Here is a 21,032-nt window from a genome sequence, read left to right as displayed (position 1 = left end):
AGGGTTATTGCAAACCGTTAAGAAAATTCCTTCATAAACCACTGTAGTTCTTTCATAACCTAGTGATAACTGTCTAACTAGCTAGTGTCATATGTTCAAACCCATCCTCGAACTTCATGAAATTATAGTGAAATTCAACCAGGCTTTAATGGTCTTTCCAAAATTATAAAAGTTAGTGTGATAAAATCGTTCTAAATCTAGCTTACTCTTATTGGTTCCAGAGTGATCATCTCGTCTGTAATTCGATTTATGCCACAATCAGAAGATCTTCTTCCTATTCCACTTTGTTGCACCTCATCTAAAGATGCTTGGTAAATAATGTATACTAGTGAATGAGCCCAGCTTCACGCGGGCAATGCCATGAGCTGTGAATTGAAACAGGCCATTCAACCAATAATGGAGGTAAAATTTTCGACACGATTTTTGGACATCTAATTGAATCCAACATCATATGTATAATTTGTGGGTTTTAAGCAGTTGTTCCTGATATAGATTTTCGATTTTAGAGCACGATCTATGCGAAGCTATCGAAGATATACATGAGGGATTAAATCTACTATGATATATTTTTCATGAAATGTTTCTATTCTTTATCGAAAATTTTATATAGGATTAAGATTTGCTTTTTATTATTATTATTATTATTCTATCTAGATTTTAGACGTTGACGCTGTAAGACATTGGAACTAGATGAGGAGAGATGAGCCTGAGGACTGTCAGTGTACCTGCCTCTCGGGTAGAAATAATAAAGACCGTCATTAACTGGGCCACGCATAAGCTCCTGGAGAGTATGAAGATCTTTCACAAAAAAAAAATATGAGTATGAAGATCCTTCACAAGAAAAACAATCTACCAGAGCCTCCCTTGCCCTTCCCTTTTCCTCCTTTGCCGTTTCCTTTGCCACTTCCATTTCCGCGGCTGGTCACCTTGAGATTGAATACAGTTCTCCAAGCCTTACGATCATCTAGTGGCCAGTGTTTATTTTCATAGGAAAGTGCCTTTGGTTTTCCATGTAATTAATTAGGCCCCGTTTGGATTCAAAGACAATTGATTTTAACTTTAACTTTAACTTTAACTTTAACTCAACACACTACACAACAAAAATACACATTTCCCAATTCAAAAATTTTAACTTTAACTTTAACTCAACACACTACACAACAAAAACACACGTTTCCCAAGTCAAATTTATAACCACATCTCATTTGTCATTTTCCGCAATCAAAATCAAAATCAAAGTAACTTTAACTTTGAATCTAAACGGTCCCTTATATTCCCTATGGAGTTTCCAAAACAACAAAACTAGGTATTCAATTATTTAGATAAAAAAAAATATTATTACACCAATGTGAGTTGTTTCAAGCAGTTCGACTCTTATTCTCCGTCTCGAGTTTGAGTCTTGTAACTGGAGAAAATCTACCTTGAGAGAGCTATACCCTTTAGTGGGCCGATCCGTAATTCAAGGATAGATACATCAATAGTTTGGGGTATCCATGTTTACATACTTCAAGTGTAGATACATCAGTAACCTCAGAAAAAGAAAAGGTTAGATTATATATATATACCAATTATTCTAAACAACAATTATCACAAATATTCGTGTAAAATAAGCTATGGTGCTTATATATGTCATTGTCTTCTGATTCTGATCATGCTACTGTTATCAATTCTCATTTGCCCAAAAAGATCAAAGACAAGGTTGCCCATTTCTCTTAGATCTCCAGCTTTTGGACGTCAGTTCCTTTTATCATCAATTCCAGACAAATGTCAGTAGAGGGGAGAAAGTTATGAAATCATAGTGAAGTTAGACATATAGAAATTAGAGGCCGATGCTTTTGATCCCTTAATATTCCTAACGACTGTCCGTGGAGTCGGAGGAAATTACTGCAGCTAAGAAAACTGGCGAGGCCTTTGATTTTGAATAAGTTAGGAGACGAGGATCATACATCGTTCTGGTATGATCATTGGTCACTAGTGGGACCATTAGTTGACTATTGCACTGGAGGATTGAGGTGTTTCCCCACAGTAAAGGAAAGGGACACTGTCAGTATTGTACTCAAGCAAGGATGCGGGTTGTTAAGAGGCAAAATAGCCTACTCCCACATTGAAAAAATGAAGGAATATCCATGAATTTATAAGTGACCTGGGTACCACCACTTAATAGCTTGAACTTTAAAGTAGAAATGGCCATGAGCCCGTATATTCTCAATGAGAATTTAATATAGTATCGGAGTGAGTTACGCTTAGATATTGTACACACATTGAAAAGATCCTCAAATTACTGGCTATGTATGCTGCTCCTCAAGCTCCGTCTATATAAATATTGGCTCAATATATTCAGCTACCGCAAAAAATGAACTTCAAAGTCTGTCCATATAAAGGTTGGCTCAATATATACAGCTACTGCAGCAAGAAACTGTCTGCTGGTTTTCTAGACATTTTTTTACATCAAATGCATGCAAGATTAGAAAGATGTGGTCTAGTGTCCCATGGTACAAGGCTGTATGGTTTGCAGGTAATATTCCGAGAGTATATCACGACCCGAAATTTCAGCTGCATTTCTCCTAAAATTTCAATAATCCAAAACCTGTTAATATTTCAATATGCTAGACCTTTAATTGTAAATTAATTATTTCATTAAGTCAATCACATATCAAACACCCCAATAGATTATTAATGATCTCCAATTATCAAAAGAAATAACTATACAAAAATTTCAGGTCATAACATTCCAAATTTCTCTTATAATAACTCAATTACTTATAAAATAAACAAGACTATCTAGGAAATCTTCGAAGCTGATCCCCGCTAACAAAAACGGTTCTTCTGCTCGACCAAGCTAAATCCCTATTCCATTTGAAAAAATAATAAATAGAGTGTGAGCTACATCTCAGTGAGGACAAGATTCCACAGTAAAATGAATTATATAAATAAATATAAATTTTCAAATAACCCAATATGTATTTATATATGTATAATATTTAATATATATATATATATATATTTATAGAGATATGAATAGAACTTACGCCATATACAAATCCATCAACCAATATCATTCAATCTGCAAATATCTATACAATCATATAATAAATCAGAATCCACAAATTTTATACCTTTTATAACCTCAATTCTTGTAACCATTACACGTGATTCAATAGCATACATACATCAAGCAAATACTCATCACAAAGCATTTAGTAGTATCAGAACAACTTTATAAAGCTCTGCTAACCATCACAAGCTAGCCATAGGGTGGCAATACTCGTGACAGAGTTATGACGGTACTATGACCACACATATTTCAATCAGCTCCTCCATAACTCCCCAAATCACCTCTCATAATTGGGGCCACCCATCCTCAAACCTCCAATCTAGCATCCATTTTATATCCCGCCGGATCAGCGATCTAGCGTCCGTTTTTATATCCTATCGGATTGATGGTCTACCCTCCAGTTTGCATCCCGCTGGATCAGCGACTATAGCATCCTGTTTGTATCCCATTGGATCAACGGTCTAGCGTCCATTTTATATCCGGTCAGATCAGCGATCTAGCGTCCTTTCTTATATCTGCAGTCTGTACATCTCATGGCTATAAGCAAATGAGCAATATCATCACAGAAAATCACATCACATCATCTCATAACTAAATAGAACATTAAAGAGCGATATCTCTCACACAACAAACCAAGGCCAAACTCTCAGTGTCTAGCAGTTGCAATATTAATTATTCTCAAGTTACTTCATATAATTGTAATATTATTTTACAATGGAATAGAGTACTCACCAAACTCCCAAAATATTTAATGAAGCCAAGCCATCAAGATGCAAAGTTTCAATCTCTTCAACTCCTATAAGTCATAAGAATAGCAAGAATACAATTATAAAATATATTCATTTTCTTCATATATTCTTTATGACAAACAATATCACATTTGAACCCCAAAGGAAGAAATTCATTCAGACTTAACTGTCCTTGAGAACCTTAGGACTTAACTAGCTTCAACTGTTATTAATAAACAATAAATAAGTTATTCAAGTTAAAAATAATCCTAGGGCAGTAGCTAGCTTTTTTCTTAACAAATAACTAACATTATTCCATAATTTATCATGTTAAAATTCTATAAATTTACCCAAGCTGAAATATCTTACCAAGACTTCGAGATCCAACAAAAATCAGTTCTTTCAAGATGCTTTCCTATCTCATAGTTAGTCAAAAGGTTGAACATGAAATTCGGAGAACTCATCATCAAGCAAAGTAAAACAAGTCAAAGGCGGGATTCCCATAAAATCAATATAATGCGACAACTCTTCCTTGATGTTTCTCCTATCAATATTACCAAACATATGAAAATATAATTACCACGAAGAAAAGGTTCAAACATCAATTCAAACTTTTCTTTGTGACTTTAGTAACCATTACAAGAAGATATAAGCAATACTAATTTGGCCCTAAAAATAAATCTACAAACAGAGACATCATCATCATCGAAACAAAAACACTGAAACAATAAATGAAAAGCTCATAGAGAATTTCAATTAGCCGATTAAAATAATGATTTCGAGTTAATAAGAAAATAATCAGAAAGTGAGAATAGTAACCATAACCATCACGAATAATATGCCCCTAAAACCTACAAGGCAATGAAATTGGCAAAAACAACAAAATCAATGATTTTCCTGCTCGTAGTGGCACCTATAGAGCATGGATAGTAAAGCATACAACCCAAACAGAGTTTGAACGTTTCGGTATCTCCACACAAAGCTAATTCCTCGCAAGGCTTGACAAGTTCTACATATTCCTATCCTTCCTCTCATTTCATTGCATAATCCACCTCACCCGTTATTTCCAACTTTACCCGGGGAAGGACTCAATCAAAGTAAAATAAACTCAAGGAAGCAAAATCAACTGCCCACCTAAGCGTAACCCATATCCTTCAGGTGCACTCCTACTCCCATATCCCTCTCAATTCTTCCTCCCTTCCTCCTCCTCGATCAGCTGTCCCAAGCGCTCTCTGCCCATCTCCCACCACCACCGTTCCCAGTTTCCTCTCCCCCCGAGATCTCTCCGTTGACCTGTATCTCCTCCTTCCATCCCCCTCTCTCTCTCTCTCTCTCTCTCGATTTCTTCTCTTTGAGTAGAACAACGACCCCAAACCCGAAGTAAGACAAAAGTTGAGGAAATGATAAGGAAGAAACTGAGGTGGTGGAAGCTTCATGAAGGGAGGAGATATGCAGGCTTAAAGGCTGGAGGCCCATACGATGCAATTAATAATAAAAAGAATATAAAAATTTCCTTAGTCCATAGTGACAATGCAAGAGAACTCCGTTTTGTATTTTTGATGATGTGATAAGATGAAAATTAAGCTTGGAACTTTGTTTTCATAAATACTAGATGAAAACTCGGGTGTTGCAGTGGACAATTTTCAAATTTTCTCAATTAAAATAATTATGTTATAATATTATATTGATAGTAATCAAATTATACATCATGATTTTGTTTGTCTTGGGGAGTATTGCTTTTACTTCGCCGAAGAAACAACAAATAAGTTTAATATAGGCTAATTGCCCCTCCACTACCTTGTATGGTTAAGGTTGGAATCACATAATCTAAAATATTATTTAAAAAATAAAACAATTTGAAAGTATATATTTGAATTGAAAAAAAGAAGAAACAAAATTTAAGAAATTAGCTTAGAAAAATAAGACTTATTTATAATATTTTATAAATTGCAGTTGGTTATATATATGATTATTATATATTATAAAAATAAAATAATAAATAATATATGTCTATATTCAATATTTAATGGATATTATATATTTGGAGTTGTATATCTTTTCAATTTCATAAGTATCAAATCTTGATTTCTTAGATATTATGTCTAGCGCAAAATAAAAAATTTTAAACTGTACAATATCCAATAAGATAAAATAATCATCAATTCAAAATATTAAATGTGAATATTTCAATATATTTGTGTAGTATGTCATTGTTGTTAGAAAATTATTTGTCAAACAGTTAAATATTAGAACAAGGATTTTTTTGACTCATAATAATAAAAATGCAATAATTCTATAAAAAAAATAATTATTTTAGAGAAAATAAAAAAATATTTAATATCTAATTGTTCATACTATATTTTTTTTCCATTTAATGTAGTTATCGATAACGTAAAAAAAATCCTAATGAAAATTTAAGTTGTTGATCAAAACTTCTATGAGATAGATATAAAAAAATTGAATTATTTTTTGTATAAACTGTTCTTATGAAGTAAGGCGTCATCTCATTGTAGGGTAGCATCTATAGGGTCAATCGAGCTCTTCACCACTTGAATTTAGAGCGTGACTTGGGGAGTTTCGAACATAGTGAAGAAAATTTGCATGTGAAAATTCTTCAAAAATACAAAAGGAGAAACGACCTTCATTCGAGAATTAACTATTTATTCTTTTCAAACATAGTGGGAAAAACCAGCATATGATAATTCATCACAAAAAAAGGAGAAAGTTCATTTATTCGAGAACCTATCGTTTATTGAATCTATAGGGTCAATCGAATCCCCTACTACTTGAATCTGGATTGGGGCTTAGGGAGCTCCAATTATAGAGGAGAAAATCTACATGTGATAATTTATTAAAAAAAGTGAGGACAGAAAAAAAAAAAGGGAGGAGAAATGACATTCATTCGAGAAACTACCATTTATTACTTGCAGAATAACTTGAATAGTATAAAACATATATTTATAGTCAACTAAAGAGAGATGTTTTAATTTAAAAAAATATATATATAATATTTGAAATACCGCAATAATTTTTATATAGATTGCTTAATTTATACCGTAAATTATTGTAGTGCCTTTATTAGACTAGATTCCATTGTAAATAACCTATATATTGGCCGATGTATATACAATGCATATATTTTACTGCATGTTTTCTTTCCATGTATATATTTTTGAGCTTTATACATATAATTTATATATTCTACTATTACATAATTAATTAATTAATTAAATTTAAAACAATATATATGAGAATATTTCCTTTCTTTGTAAGAGTATATAATTTTCTTAATGTAAATAGATGAGTGGCAACGTAAGAGAACTCCGTTTTTTATTTTTGATAATGTAGTGGTATGAGAATTAAGTTCGGATTATATATATATATATATATTTAAAAAATAGCATTTAAAATTGAAAATTTTAAAAAAAAAAACTCGTGCTCCAATGGCTGAGATGGGAGAAGGCATGATGGTGACCCAACGCTGAAAGTATTTAATAAAGCACGATTTTTTTGTATTTTAAATTAATAAATATTTTCAGTTCTTTGAACTTTATAAAATTTCTTAAATATATTTTAGTATAAACGACTTTATAACGTATTTTACGATAATATCCAAATAAAACTAAATTTTTTATGTAACTTCTGAAGGGGTTTATTAATTGGACCATATTATAAATAGGAGATAATACCCACAGCTTATTATCAGTATCAACATTGAATAATGCCGCTACGAGATTACAAAAATGTTAATTCTTTGCTTGTGATTGCATTTTTCTTTCCCTCTTTTTTTTATTTTTGTTTTTTTTTACTTTTTTGATCTGGTAAATGTGCCATTTACGAATATGATAATTTACATATTCTTTCTTCTTCAATATAATTTTTTTCACATCTTCTCGGTGAAATTCAAGTATTATCCTCAAGTATCTAATATTCTATTTGCAATGATTATAAATAACAATTTTTGAACTATTTAATATGCAGATATTATATTAGAAAACTAATAGTTGATCACGTCCTATACAATACAACGCATGGGCTCCATATATAGTTCTCATATATGAAATGGAAATGCCTCGCAATGCGACCAAATAGAGCTCCATTTTGATAAAGATTAAAATCTACAAAATTATGACAATTAATATAATTAAAATCCCTAAAAGGTTCTTTTGTTTTTTTTTTGGTGATGGATTACTAATGGCTCTTTCAAAAAATGGAAAGATTTATCGAAAATTTAAGCACGTTTACAAAATATATTGAACATCATTAATTTTCTCATGCATCTGCCACTCTGCGTAACACACGGGTAGTCTCAGACATATTACCATGCATAATGCATCGAATTTCATGACCCTTCTAACGTGCGCATCTTGCTCATTACACATTAGTATCTCCCCTCTACCGTGGTTCAACTTCCGTAGTCAATACTTCGTTCACAGACGCTGACATTGGTTTGCTTGCGGATTGAGTCCTGCTATGGAGGAAAAATGCAGGTTGCTGGCTGGCAGGTAAAGTAACAGAATAGCTCTTCAGCATAAGAGCTATCGTGGCCATAGTGGGCCGAATAGTAGGGTCTTCCTGAAGGCACAGTAAGCTCATGTGGATGCATCTAATGACTTCACTTCTAGAGCACGAGTCCCTCAGAATCGGATCCAGCACTTCCATAGCTGTCCCATCCTTCCAGTGTTTCCAGGCCTAGAGAAATTGAATTTACATATCTTAAGTTATTTTGCAACAAAGACTGCAAAACTATGAGATTTTGAAGGACACAACCAACTGTTAAAGCTCAAGCTTCTATATTTTAACATGAGAACAGTAATTTATATAACTTACATAGCTAGGAAGGTCATCCGCAATGCCAGATCGACAGAAGGAGCTGTTCTTTTCACCAGATATAATCTCTAGAACCATGACACCGAAACTGTAAACATCAGATTTCACCGAGAACTGTCCGTGCATAGCGTACTCTGGGGGCATGTAACCACTAAAAGTCCAAAACGTTCCATTAGTTTCATTCGATTTTAAAATAAAACAAGGTTCACAAATATTCTTAAAGCTACTTACTATGTTCCCACAACTCTCTTGGTGGTTCCTCGTGTTTGATCAACCCCAAAGATCCTCGCCGTTCCAAAATCTGCAATCTTCGGGTTCATATCCGCATCCAGCAACACATTGCTAGTTTTGAGATCGCGGTGAATTATCCTGAGTTGGGAATCTTGATGAAGATAGAGCATCCCTCTTGCTATCCCTGATATGATCTTGTATCTCCTTGACCAATCCAAGAGTCCCTTTTTCCTCGAGTCTGTGATTGTGTATTAAGCAAAGACTATTGAATAAACTTCAGAAGAAATAACATAAGCATCAAATCATCAGGTGGAGCATACCAAATAAGAAGTAGTCGAGGCTCTTGTTGGGCACATATTCATAAACAAGGATTTTCTCTCGTCCTTCCAGGCAAAACCCGAGCAGCTGCACGAGATTTCTGTGCTGAAGCTTGGCCACCACCATGACCTCATTCTTGAATTCTTCGGCACCTTGCCTGGAACTCCTAGACAATCTCTTTACAGCTACGTGCTTTCCGCTCGGAAGCACACCCTGAATCGATGGTAACATCAAATCATATCAAGCTCATTAGCATGAAATTTTTTTACTTTATACTTCAGGTTGATCATTTTGCAACTCTGCCAAAAATCTCCATTATCACTAATGGTATGTATACCTTGTACACTTCACCGAACCCTCCTTCACCTAACTTGTTATTGGCGGAGAAATCCTCAGTTGCAGCTTGTATAGCGGCAAAATCGAATTGTAGGGACTCAGCAATCGTGATATCATTTACAACTGAGCAGAGAAAACAGCAGACAAAGTCAGCTCCATCGGAGCAAAGCAGAAAATTATCCTGTGCCTAACGGTAGAATTTCAGATGGTGTACCGCTTGCATCTTGTGCAGCTTCAGGTCTCTTTGCTGCACTCCTTCGCAGCAAACAACACAAGATGAGGAAAACCACGATCGCGACACCAATGGGAGCAACAATGGCAATAATTACTGCTGTTGAGATCTTATGACCTGCATATACAGTAGTATGTCCCATTATAATCTTTCGTTGGATATTAGTTTGAAGTTTGAACCAAAAGATGGAAATATTTTCCAGAGGCAGACATTAACGAAACTATCACATACTTAAACCGATCCCCAGTGATGAGTTTATCAGAAGTACAAACAGTCAAGAAACATAAATATGCACTCATTACAGAGGAGAAAAGCTCCTTGTTATCCCTCAAAGGTTAGTGGATTTTGGCTGAAACGTCATTTGAGGTGTATTGTATTGAGTTATATATGCCGTGTATATGGAAAGAAATAATTACATGATTATAATACAACGCCTATGCAAGGAAGACTAGGATTTGAAATCACTATTTCCTCTATTAATCCCAAAAATAAAAAAAATAATAATAATAAGGACAACTCCGAAAGGAAACAGCAGAATCCCCCGCAATTATTCACAGAAGGGTGTCAGGACTCATGCCAAGAGCTTGATATCAAGTCTAAACTCGTAAAATATCCAGCTAATCGACACACGATCCCATTCCCAATTATTTTCTTCAATGTAAAACCTATATCTGGAAAAGTAGATGTGAAACTTTCACCTTTAGGCCTTGGAACCAAACTTGGAGGAGTTGGGGTTGGGGCTGGAGGAGGAGCAGGGGGCGACAGCGGGGCTACAGCGGTTTCGTTATAGAATAGATTGGTCTCATACCGAACGTAGCAGCTTGGGTTCATGAATCTAGCTCCTTGTCTTCCTCGTTGGAGGCCTTGCACCGTCATCTGTAGGCACATCGTACAGTCCGTTGTGGTCAAGTCGGGTGTGCACTGGGCAAGCGTGTAAAGGGGCTGCGACACAGTAAAATTGACCTTTTCGACTGCAAATCTATTTCCTGCGCTTGCAGCCTTCGGGATCAGGCTGCTTAGTGTCTCATCCAACAAGTTATTGAATCGAGCCGGGTCTGATATGGTTGTTGCTTTTGCAGGCGCTATAGCCGGCCTGTCCCTCTGGTAGGACAGAATTGATTGATTGGAATATGTCAGCATGCACTGGTCATACCTGTTGCGTACAGTCATGATGAGTTCAAAATTCTATCAACCGTATGCAGTGAAATATGAATCCGACGGCAAGTTGTGCAAGCAATCTAAGCAATCACAAGTTAACACTGATTTCATATCTATAATACTCTAAACTGCACGCTACACTCATCAAAAGCCAAGAGCAACACCGAGAGGGGCAAACGGGGAATACATCAACCCCCGACCACAACAAGTTTCCCAATTATAAATTTGCACTAGATCTTGACAATTCAAATAGTATATATGTATTTGTTCTTTTTTCTTTTTAGCGGAATGCAAGTCCTGCTTTTTGCAGATCCCATAGCCAGAGGGTTTTAAGGTCGCAACACTAGTGTTGGTATAGAGCACCATTTCAAATAGTTTCGGGCCGGAGTAATGTTTAGTGTGTTTGTATTTTAAAATTTTTTTAATTCAATTCCACTTATCTTCAATTCAAACACACAATCATTACTTATTTTTATTTTTTAAATTTTTTTAATCGTTCAATTTAATTTTTGATATTAAATTCTTTCAACTATTCATTACTTTTTCGCAATACAATAACACAATCATTACTTAATCATTATTTTTTAAACTATTCATTACTTTTTCACACTTTTCTCATAGTTCAACAATACAATAATTACAAATCAATTAAAATCAAAACTCAACTCTAAATCCAAACGTCATCTTAATCTGCACACATGTTACAATTCTACATATAGGAAAAATAAAATATATGGATTATGATGCTCGAACTGGATTACCTCAAGTGGCTTGCAAATAACAGGGTACACGCCGAGGAAAGCGGGAGAGAAAAATAAAAAATAGTGAGAGAGAGAATATTCACATGAGTACCATAGGATGGAGTCCTTCTCCGTGGGGCACCTCCGGAGAATTTCCTGGGTTGCATAGCCAACGCAGTCTCGGCACGAGGCCTGGCTTTGATCTCCGCGGCAAAGGAAGAGCCCATAGACCTGGTCGGGCGGGACCTGCCCAGCAGTGGCACTGGTGAAGCCGCCAACATAATCGGAGGCATTGGAGGAGAGATTAGACAACAGGGTGTTGAGGTTTCTCTGGTAAGTGCTGTTGGGGGAGTAAAACACCGTCTGTCTGCTGTCGTTGCAGAAATGGAACACATAGGTGGGCCTGTCTTGAGCCTCAGCTCTGTAAGAAAGGTTGAGCAGCAAGCATAGGAGGAGGAGGAGGAAGATGGAGGCGATGGAGACACTGTTGAAGATAGAAGAAGCACTCTCTGTGTCTTTTGGTTCCATTGTTGGGGTTTCACGTTGACGGGAAAGCTCGGTTGTAATGAGTTTTTTTGTCTTTATAACGCTCCGTTTTGGACTAGGCGAAGAACTATCATAATTTTTGCTAAGGTTTCAAATGTTCTAGTAATCCATCGGTTTCAAATTACTCCGTTTTGGACAAGGCAAAAGAACTGTCATCATTTTTGCCAAGGTTTCAAATGTACTAGTAATCCATCGGTTCCTGATATACTCCGTTTTGGACAAGGCAAACTGGCAAAGAACTATCATCATTGTTTGTCTTTTGGTTAGCGTACTTAATCCGTCGGGTGCATAGCTCGCCCAAGCGAGTAGTCTAATAAGGCTATCTATATTGCTAAATAGTAATCACCGGTTAGATATATAGGACAGTGCTCAATTTCGTAATCATTGGGAAACTTATTATCATGGTTAGTTAGGGATTGCGCAAAGTGAACAAGTCGCAGTTATCATGGTTATAAGAAACCTTTTACGGAAAGAAACATAGGCCTAGCCATAATCTTCATTTAGGAATATAAACTATTTTATTGATATCGATTGAAAAAATTACAAGAGATATTATTTTTAAAATTCTGGGATATCAAACACTGAAGGTTATTACATTCTTTTTTTTTTTTCCCTTGGTAATAGTGAGGATTTCATTCATTAGTCAAAGAGGTATATAGGAAAAAATGCTCAAGAAAATTACCAGCCAAGATCATAGTTGAAACCTCCTAGATTATCACAAGGAAAATAAAGAGTCAAAACACCCAGCATATCCACACTATATAATGCAGTAGAACAACAAGGGCTTAAGCGTACCTCCGAGCTATTGGGCTCACGGCAGTTTCGCAGAAAGGCAGTGACAAATAAAAACCTTTGATCGCAGAACCATAGCCGCTGGGTGGGCGAAAAGTACCCTTTCAACAAGTAAAGTTCTGCAGACTCAAACTTGTGCTTCGATCCTTACGGAGTTCGACATTACTTACCGCTTAATCGACATTTTGTTGGTAAATACAAACTTCTTTATACAATCGGAGATGGGATACTATTACAAAGAATTTTACCCTTGCGCATGTAAAATAACAATTAAGCTTACAAGTGATTGAGTTCATTTTCAATTCAAAAACTCGAATTAATAGGTTATGATATATAGTCTCTTATAAATCTAATAATTTCTTTTTAATTTCTAATATGGTATTAACAAGTTACAATTCTCAACACCAGCTCTTACGTGACAACATGTGCTTTTTCATACTAAACATCATCTGTCACGTGCCCTCAAGCACCTCTGTCAACAACTAATAATGAGCCGAGCTCTTCTTTCGTGCTCGGGTGAGTGAAGATTAACACGAAGCGTACTTTAGGTTGTTCTTAATACTCTGCCTGGCGTGGTGTGAGCCCTCATGACTCACGAGCGTGCGAAAATATGATCCGTCATGATACCATATAAAATATCAATTAGACTTATAAGCGAATGTGATCTCCAACCCAGAAGATTATAATCTCTTATAAAAGTGATTTTTTTCCTAATTTGTCAATATAGGATTGACAGCTCTCGACAGTGCTGGGGCCGGGAAGGGAAGTCCATTCCATTGACTAAGTCAACTTTTAAGTCAAGCATGTGGAAAAGATTAATCGATGGCAGACAGATGGACATTTATAGGATAGGGAGAGACGGGGACACGACTTAAATGACCATTCTTTTTATCTTAAAATTTCATGTGTAGCGTGGGTTTACATCTAGTATATGCATATTTACTAATTAGAATGCATATCCACGCTATGTGCACTATTTATGAATCTTTTCATTATTATAATATAATAATTATCTCTTCAAATAGTATAATCTGTATTAAAATATTTCAAGTGCACGCAGAGTTGCTTATAAAATTTAGAAGTGATATTTTAATTAAGAATTATTAATTGATAAATAAATTTTTAAATGAATGTAGAGTTGCTTATTATAAATTAAAAGTAATATTTTTATTTAAAATTTTAATCGAGCCGAATTTTCACGTCATTACATCATCAAAAATAAGAAATGGAGATCTCTCGTTTTACCATGTCATCGCTTATTTATATAAGAAAATTTTTTTGTCATTAATTATACAGTAAAATATATATATTATTTGCATATAACCTGACTGAATATATATAAGAGAATAAAATATGTAGTGGACTATATATTAGCTACTATCCATAAAAAATTTTATATTATAGCAATCGAATTACCATTTATATTTATTACAAAATATAGAATTGAAAAATATATTCTTATAGTCGTTTATATAATATTGCGTGTTTTTAAAATTATCGTTTAGTTTAAATATATATACTCTGAAGTGTGATACCAACTTTGGAGTTGAATTCAGAGGTTTCATCTAAGTAGAGTAAAAGACCCTCTTCGATATTTTCATTGTTCGCATGATCTTCTCCAAATTTTAATTTTGCATGATCTTCTCCTAATTTTTATTTTTCTTGATTGAACTTTGATTTGTTGAATGAATGTTAATTCAAATTAGAGTTTGATTGTTTCGATATTGATTTTTTTGATAGGATTTCCATTCCAATTCCATTATGGACGTCACTTCAAAAACTGACTTTTCTTATTTATATGCCTTGAATATTTTTTAATTCTTATTTCATATTGTTTGATATGTGATTTAGTTGATGGAATAATTAAATAACAATTGGAGGTCTAGCAAATTGAAACATTAGCAAGTTTTGGATCATTGAAATTTTAGGGAAAATGCTGTTGAAATTCTGGATTGTGCCAGTAGAAAACCTGGGCGCACTTTGTCTCGAACTTATCCTCGCCTAAGGGAATTCTAGCAGGGCAATTGCTTAATGGGTATGAAACTTGGCAGGATTCTTTCCTAATGACACATTACAACGCGCGAAACTACAACAAAAGAGCACCTCAATAAAAATGAAAGATTTCCACTTTGCATGCCTTTACCAAATTTTCAGAATCAAATAAAAGAAAGCAGCTTCACAGGTGTTCCTTCAAAAATATTTTTGATACATCCAGTCCCATACACAACGCTACTAATAAAGAATTCAACAGATCTGGATCTTGAGACCATTCCTATGAGCATAATATAATGCAGAAACGGTCTCTGGACTCCACCTCGCAGTTCAGTATTCAAGCTATTACCGTCATCTAATCATGTGATCTCAGTAAAATCTTTTGCTTGTCCGTGTAGTGCACTTATAATAGGTACAACTCACCCATTTTTCATTAGAATCTTCCTTCTACCGAGGTTCAACCTCAGTAATCGACACTTCATTCACAGACACCGGCATTGACTCGCTTGTGGATTTACCGAACCCCGACTTCCCTGACTCCGAGTACAGCTGACCCATCCTGCTACGGAAGAAAAATGCAGGTTGTTGAGGGACTGGCAAGGTAACAGAGTAGCTGTTAAGCGTGAGAGCTATCGTGGCCATTGTGGGGCGATCTGCTGGGTCTTCCTGAAGGCACAGTAAGCTCATGTGGATGCATCTAATGACTTCATTCCTCGAGCATGAGTCCCTCAAAATTGGATCCAACACTTCCATAGGTGTCCCGTCCCTCCAGTGCTTCCAAGCCTAGAGAAAATTGAATTCAGTTTTGGGTTATTTTGCAGAAGAACGGAGAAATATGAGATTCTGAAATTCCCAACTGATCTTAAAGCTTAAGGTTCTACGATTTAACATGACAGACAATTATATATATAACAACTTACATGGCTAGGAAGGTCCTCGGCAGTGCCAGATTGATAGAAGGAACTATTCTTTTCACCCGATAGGATCTCTAGAACCAAGACCCCGAAGCTGTAGACATCAGATTTCACCGAGAACTGCCCATGCATTGCATACTCTGGGGACATGTAACCACTAAAAATCCAAAGCGTCCTATTAATTTTGATTCAGTCTTGCAACAAAATAAGACACGTTTACTTATCCAAAAAAAAAAAAAGAGGGTCAGAATTCTACTACTTACTATGTTCCGACAACTTTGTTTGTGGTTCCTTGTGTTTGATCGACCCCGAAGATCCTCGCCATTCCAAAATCTGCAATCTTCGGGTTCATGTCTGTGTCGAGCAACACATTGCTAGTTTTGAGATCGCGGTGAATTATCCTGAGTCGGGATTCTTCATGAAGATACAACATGCCTCTTGCTATCCCAGATATGATCTTGTATCTCCTTGACCAATCCAAGAGTCCCCGTTTCTCCGAGTCTGAGATTGTTATCTGAGTTAACACACTTGAATAGACGTCAAGGTAATTAAGATAAGCATCAAATCATCAGATGGAGAATACCAAATAAGAGGTTGTCAAGGCTCTTGTTGTGCACATATTCATAGATAAGGATTTTCTCTTCTCCTTCAAGGCAAAACCCGAGCAGCTGCACGAGATTCCTGTGCTGAAGCTTCGCCACCACCACGACTTCATTCTTAAATTCTTCAGCACCTTGCCCAGAACTCCTAGACAATCTTTTTACGGCTACGAGCTGTCCAGTCCGAAGCACACCCTGAATCAAAGGTAGCATTAAATGATATGAGGCTCATTAGCTTGAAATTTTTTTTCACTTTATGCTTCAGGTTGATCCTGCTTGCAACTTCGGCAACAATCTCCTGTACCATTAGTTGCATACCTTGAAGACTTCGCCAAACCCTCCTTCCCCTAATTTGTTATTGGCTGAGAAATTATCTGTTGCAGCTTGTATTGCGGCGAAATCAAACTGTAGGGACTCAACATTCGTCATATCATTTCCATCTGAGCAAAGCAAACAACAGACAGAGTAAGCTCCATACAAGTGAAGCAGATGAAATATTTCTTGCCTAAATGGACGAAAGATCAATTTAAATGGTTTACCGCTTGCATCTTGTGCAACTTCATGTCTCTTTGCTGCTCTCCTTCGTATCAAACAACACAATATGATGAAAACCATGACCGTGACACCAATTGGAGCAACAATGGCAATAATTACCGCAGTTGAGATCTTCCGACCTGCATATATCATAATAATCCATTTATAGCCTTCTGTTGACCTTAGTAAAACCAAAAGCTGGAAATATCTCTCAGAGGCATGTATTGACGATACCATCTCGTGCTTTATGCCGATCTCCGGTGATGAACTCATCAGAAGTATAAACGTTAGAAAACTATAATGATACGCTCATCACAGGAGAAAATTTTCGAATGGAATCAATAGGAATCCCCTCTGATTATTTGCGGAATGGTGCTGACACTCATGCAAAAAGCTTGATACCAAGTCGAACTTGTAATCTGTGCAGCTAGTCGACAAACGATTTCATTTCCAGTTATTTTCCTAAACGGTAAACCAATATTTGGGACAGGAGATATGAAACTTTCACCTTTAGGCCTTGGAACGGAACTTGGAGGAGGCAGGGGAACTGGTGCTGGAGGAGGTGGCGACAGCAGCGCTACAGCAGTTTCGTTGTAGAACACATAAGTCTCAAACCGAATAGTGCAGCTTGGGTTAAAGTATCTAGATCCTTGTGCCCTTCGAACAAGCCTTCCAGCCCCCATTTGCAGGCACATAGTACAGTCTGTTGTGGTCAAGTCGGGCGTGCACTGGGCGAGCGTGTACAGGGGCTGCAACACAGTGAAATTGGCTCTCTGCACTGCAAACTTCTTTCCTGCCAATTGGCTGCTTGCAGTCCTCGAGAGAATGGTGCTGAGTGTCTCATCCAACAAACTGTTGAATCGGGTTGGGTCTGATATGTTCGCAGTGTTGTACAACACTAGAAATGGACTGTCCCTCATGGTGGACAGGATCGATTGATTGGAATAGGTCAGCATGCACTGGTCATACCTGTTAGAGTCACGGCGAGTAGCAAGACTATAGCAACCGTATACAGTGAAAAGTTAATCCGATGGGAAATCATCCCAGAAATATAAATTATAAGCAATCACAAGTTAACACTCGCTGTTTTCAGATCTAGAAAATAAACCCCGCTTTTAAAAAGCCATAAGCAGCTGCAAGAGGGGGAACACGGTATGCAACATCGTCAGGCCCCACAAGAAGTCCCCCCACGCTATATTGGCACTAGATATTGAAAATTAATATTTGGTAATAAAATTTAATTTTACTAAATTTTACTTTTTCCTCAATTCAACAACACAATCATTTCATTTTTATCTTTTTTTTCAAATTATCTCTCATACTTTTTCTTATCTATTATTTAAATCAATTAGTTAATACTAATTTTTCTTAACTATTCACATTTTTTTTCTTAATTTCAATATTTTTTCCTTAATTTCAACATCACAATCATTTCTATTTATTATCTCCTTCATCTTCTCTCACGTAATTTTCCCACCTATTTTTGTATTCATCTCCTCAAATCAAACTAAATTAAATTAAATCAAGTTTAACTTCGTTACCAAACACTTTATAAATCAGCTAAACACATTGTTCTTGTGAACGCAGAAAGTGTGCCTGCCGTCTGCACCATCCTTTAGCCAAAGGGACTTGAGGCAATAGATTCTAAGGTCAATGACCATTTGCGATTTGGAGCTATCCCATATCCCATGTCAAAATTTCCGGTGGGAATCGTTTCATAGAAGTCCACAAACTTTTGGGCAATATCACAGATTTGGAAAGGCATTACCAAATTATAACGATACATACCACAACTAAGAGTAATGCTTCACATGCATCTATTTTGGACATACCGTCAAGAAGGAAAAGGCAAAATCATATCAGTACCATATGCTGGAGACTTTCTCCTTGGGGCATCTCCGGAGAACGTCCCCGGTCGCGTAGCCAACACAGTCTCGGCACGAGGCCTGGCTTTGATCTCCGCGGCAAAGGAAGAGCCCGTACACCCGGTCAGGTGGGGCCTGCCCTGCCGTGCCACTGGTGAAGCCGCTGTTGTAATCGGCGGAGTTGGAGGAGAGATTAGATAATAGAGCGTTGAGGTTTCTCTGGTAAGTGCTGTTGGGGGAGAAAACGGTCGCGTTCGAGCAGGAATGGGACAGATAGGTGGGCTCATCTTGAGCTCCAGCTCTGTAAGAAAGGTTGAGCAGCAAGCTGAGAAGGAAGAAGAAGATGATGATGGGAGAAGAACAACTCTGCCGGTGTGTTGGTTTCATGGTGGGTGGGGTTGGGGGCTTCATGTTAATGGGGAAAGTTCGGTGGTGATCAGTGGTTTGTCTTTATAATGTTCCCTCGGTTTAGCTTCTTTCCGGTGACCATTTATTCAACCATATGGGTGTTCGTTGGAACAGGGCAAAGAAAAAGTACGGAACTAAAAGGGACAGTAAAACCGAGCAATATCAAACCTGTGAAAATTAAATTTAAAATATCTTTTTTAACTTTAATTTGAGCGTGAGTATCAGTGCACTAAATCTATTTATCTCGCGATAAAAATTTTAAGTCAGACAATAAGTATGGGGCCGCATGGTAAAGGTAAGGCCATGGCAAGGGGTGTCCAGACCGTTGACCTAATATCTCACTAACAGAAAGTGATGGCTAGCTTTTCTGGAAGGGCACGTGAACAGAAACTGTTGACATGAGTGCGTTTCACGAAAGAGAAAAATAGCTGGGAGAAAAATATACAGCTTAATAACATGCCCTCTCACATAAAAATTATTAATATATTTCAGAGTCAATTCTTATTAGAATGACTATTCATATTATTTATTATTTTATCTTCATTGGATTGTACAAGATGCATGAAGGCTTTTTTATAGTCGGAAAAGGAGCTCCTGCTAAGAAAAATTAAAATTTCAAAAAGTCAAAGTCAAGCGTTTGTTATAATCCCAAGTCATACTTCTGGACAATTTGATCAATCAGGGCACCTGGACATAGACAGATGGACGTGTAAGATGGGGAGAGATGGTGACACGACTAAAATGACTGACGTACCTGACAGTAACACTTTGACCTCTCTCTCTTTTTCTTGGCCGCTAAAGCTTGACCTTTCCCACCGTCTAATTTACTCTGATGCAGATTGATCCGAAATCTAATCCATGTTCAATTGGAAGGCCTGCCCAGCCCAAACCATGAGATTGAATGTTGGTAACCCAAGTTCAATTATTTTCCATTGAGGATCTCCGGTTTAAATCCGATCCGGGCCGGCCCGGCCCGAGCATTGAACCATGATTCATATAAGCTAGTCCGAAAACACATGGATATAACCTAAAACTTGTTTGGACTGAGGGTTACTGCAGACCATTAAGAAAATCCTTTCATAAATCACTGTAGTTCTTTCATAACCTAGTGATAACTGTCTAACCAGCTAGTGTCATATGTTCAAGCCCATCCTCGAGCTTCATGAAATTACAGTGAGATTCAACCAGGCTTGAATGATCTTTCTAAAATTATAAAAGTTAGTGTGATAAAATCGTTCCAAATGTAGCTTACTCTTATTGGTTCTAGATTGATCATCTCGCCTGTAATTCGATTTATGTCACAATCAGAAGATCTTCTTCCCATTCCACTTTGTTGCACCTCATCTGAAGATGCATGGTAAATAATGTATACTAGCAAATGAGCCCAGCTTCATTCAGGTAATGCCATGAGCTGTGAATTGAAGCGGACCATTCAACAAATAATGGAGGTAAAATTTTTGACACAATTTTTACACATCTAATTGAATCCAAGATCATATATATATAATTTGTGGGTTTTTAGTAGTTGTTCCTGATATAGAATTCCGATTTTAGAGCACCATCTATGGGAAGCTATCGAGGATATACATAAGGGATTAAATCTACTATGATATATTTTTCACGAAACGTTTCTATTCTTTATCAAAAATTTTATATAGGATTAACATTTGCTTTTTATTATTATTATTATTAGTATTATTATTATTCTATCTAGATTTTAGACGTTGACGCCATAAAAACACTAGAACTAGATG

At 36.4% G+C, this 21,032-nt stretch overlaps 2 protein-coding genes and 1 long non-coding RNA gene across 4 annotated transcripts; all 3 read right to left on the bottom strand.

Moving 5' to 3' along the window:
• Nucleotides 1-3,048: 3,048 nt before the first annotated feature.
• On the bottom strand, nucleotides 3,049-5,418 carry LOC116204624. Its single transcript, XR_004156381.1, has 3 exons — nucleotides 4,918-5,418; nucleotides 3,788-3,851; nucleotides 3,049-3,577 (listed from the first exon to the last, which is right to left on the bottom strand). It is a non-coding gene; the product is annotated as an uncharacterized LOC116204624 (long non-coding RNA).
• Nucleotides 5,419-7,984: 2,566 nt separating this feature from the next.
• On the bottom strand, nucleotides 7,985-12,310 carry LOC116204610 (cysteine-rich receptor-like protein kinase 10). The gene is made up of 8 exons (XM_031536778.1): nucleotides 11,741-12,310; nucleotides 10,429-10,883; nucleotides 9,713-9,847; nucleotides 9,500-9,621; nucleotides 9,165-9,375; nucleotides 8,845-9,082; nucleotides 8,614-8,764; nucleotides 7,985-8,475 (listed from the first exon to the last, which is right to left on the bottom strand). The coding sequence occupies exons 1-8, from the start codon at nucleotides 12,154-12,156 to the stop codon at nucleotides 8,179-8,181; spliced, it is 2,025 nt and encodes a 674-aa protein (XP_031392638.1). The 5' UTR covers nucleotides 12,157-12,310; the 3' UTR covers nucleotides 7,985-8,178.
• Nucleotides 12,311-15,074: 2,764 nt separating this feature from the next.
• Nucleotides 15,075-19,326, bottom strand: LOC116204606 (cysteine-rich receptor-like protein kinase 10). Of its 2 annotated transcripts, XM_031536775.1 has the most exons (8): nucleotides 18,872-19,326; nucleotides 17,514-17,974; nucleotides 17,011-17,145; nucleotides 16,790-16,911; nucleotides 16,456-16,666; nucleotides 16,136-16,373; nucleotides 15,879-16,029; nucleotides 15,075-15,741 (listed from the first exon to the last, which is right to left on the bottom strand). In XM_031536775.1, exons 1-8 carry the CDS (start codon nucleotides 19,279-19,281, stop codon nucleotides 15,406-15,408), a joined length of 2,064 nt encoding a protein of 687 aa, XP_031392635.1. In that variant the 5' UTR covers nucleotides 19,282-19,326; the 3' UTR covers nucleotides 15,075-15,405. The 2 variants fall into 2 exon arrangements, with proteins under 2 accessions (XP_031392635.1, XP_031392636.1); XM_031536776.1 differs by lacking the exons at nucleotides 17,514-17,974; nucleotides 18,872-19,326 and adding an exon at nucleotides 17,240-17,490 and having other exon boundaries at nucleotides 15,105-15,741.
• Nucleotides 19,327-21,032: the final 1,706 nt, after the last annotated feature.

Source organism: Punica granatum, chromosome 4 (assembly GCF_007655135.1).
Source record: "Punica granatum isolate Tunisia-2019 chromosome 4, ASM765513v2, whole genome shotgun sequence".
Taxonomy (NCBI): Eukaryota; Viridiplantae; Streptophyta; class Magnoliopsida; order Myrtales; family Lythraceae; genus Punica; species Punica granatum.
Note: the sequence above shows the minus strand (reverse complement) of the source record. Positions and strands in the feature narration are given on the sequence as shown.

Excerpts from the sequence above, each read along its gene's own strand:
- LOC116204610 (XM_031536778.1), bottom strand. The coding sequence starts at position 12,156 with ATGGAACCAAAAGACACAGAGAGTGCTTCTTCTATCTTCAACAGTGTC. Across the intron at positions 9,848-10,428 it reads TTTGGTTCCAAGGCCTAAAG|GTCATAAGATCTCAACAGCA; the intron begins GTGAAAGTTTCA and ends CTGTATATGCAG. Across the intron at positions 8,765-8,844 it reads AAGAGAGTTGTGGGAACATA|TGGTTACATGCCCCCAGAGT; the intron begins GTAAGTAGCTTT and ends TTGGACTTTTAG.
- LOC116204606 (XM_031536775.1), bottom strand. The coding sequence starts at position 19,281 with ATGAAGCCCCCAACCCCACCCACCATGAAACCAACACACCGGCAGAGT. Across the intron at positions 17,975-18,871 it reads GAGAAAGTCTCCAGCATATG|GTATGACCAGTGCATGCTGA; the intron begins GTACTGATATGA and ends TGACTCTAACAG. Across the intron at positions 17,146-17,513 it reads TTCCGTTCCAAGGCCTAAAG|GTCGGAAGATCTCAACTGCG; the intron begins GTGAAAGTTTCA and ends TGATATATGCAG.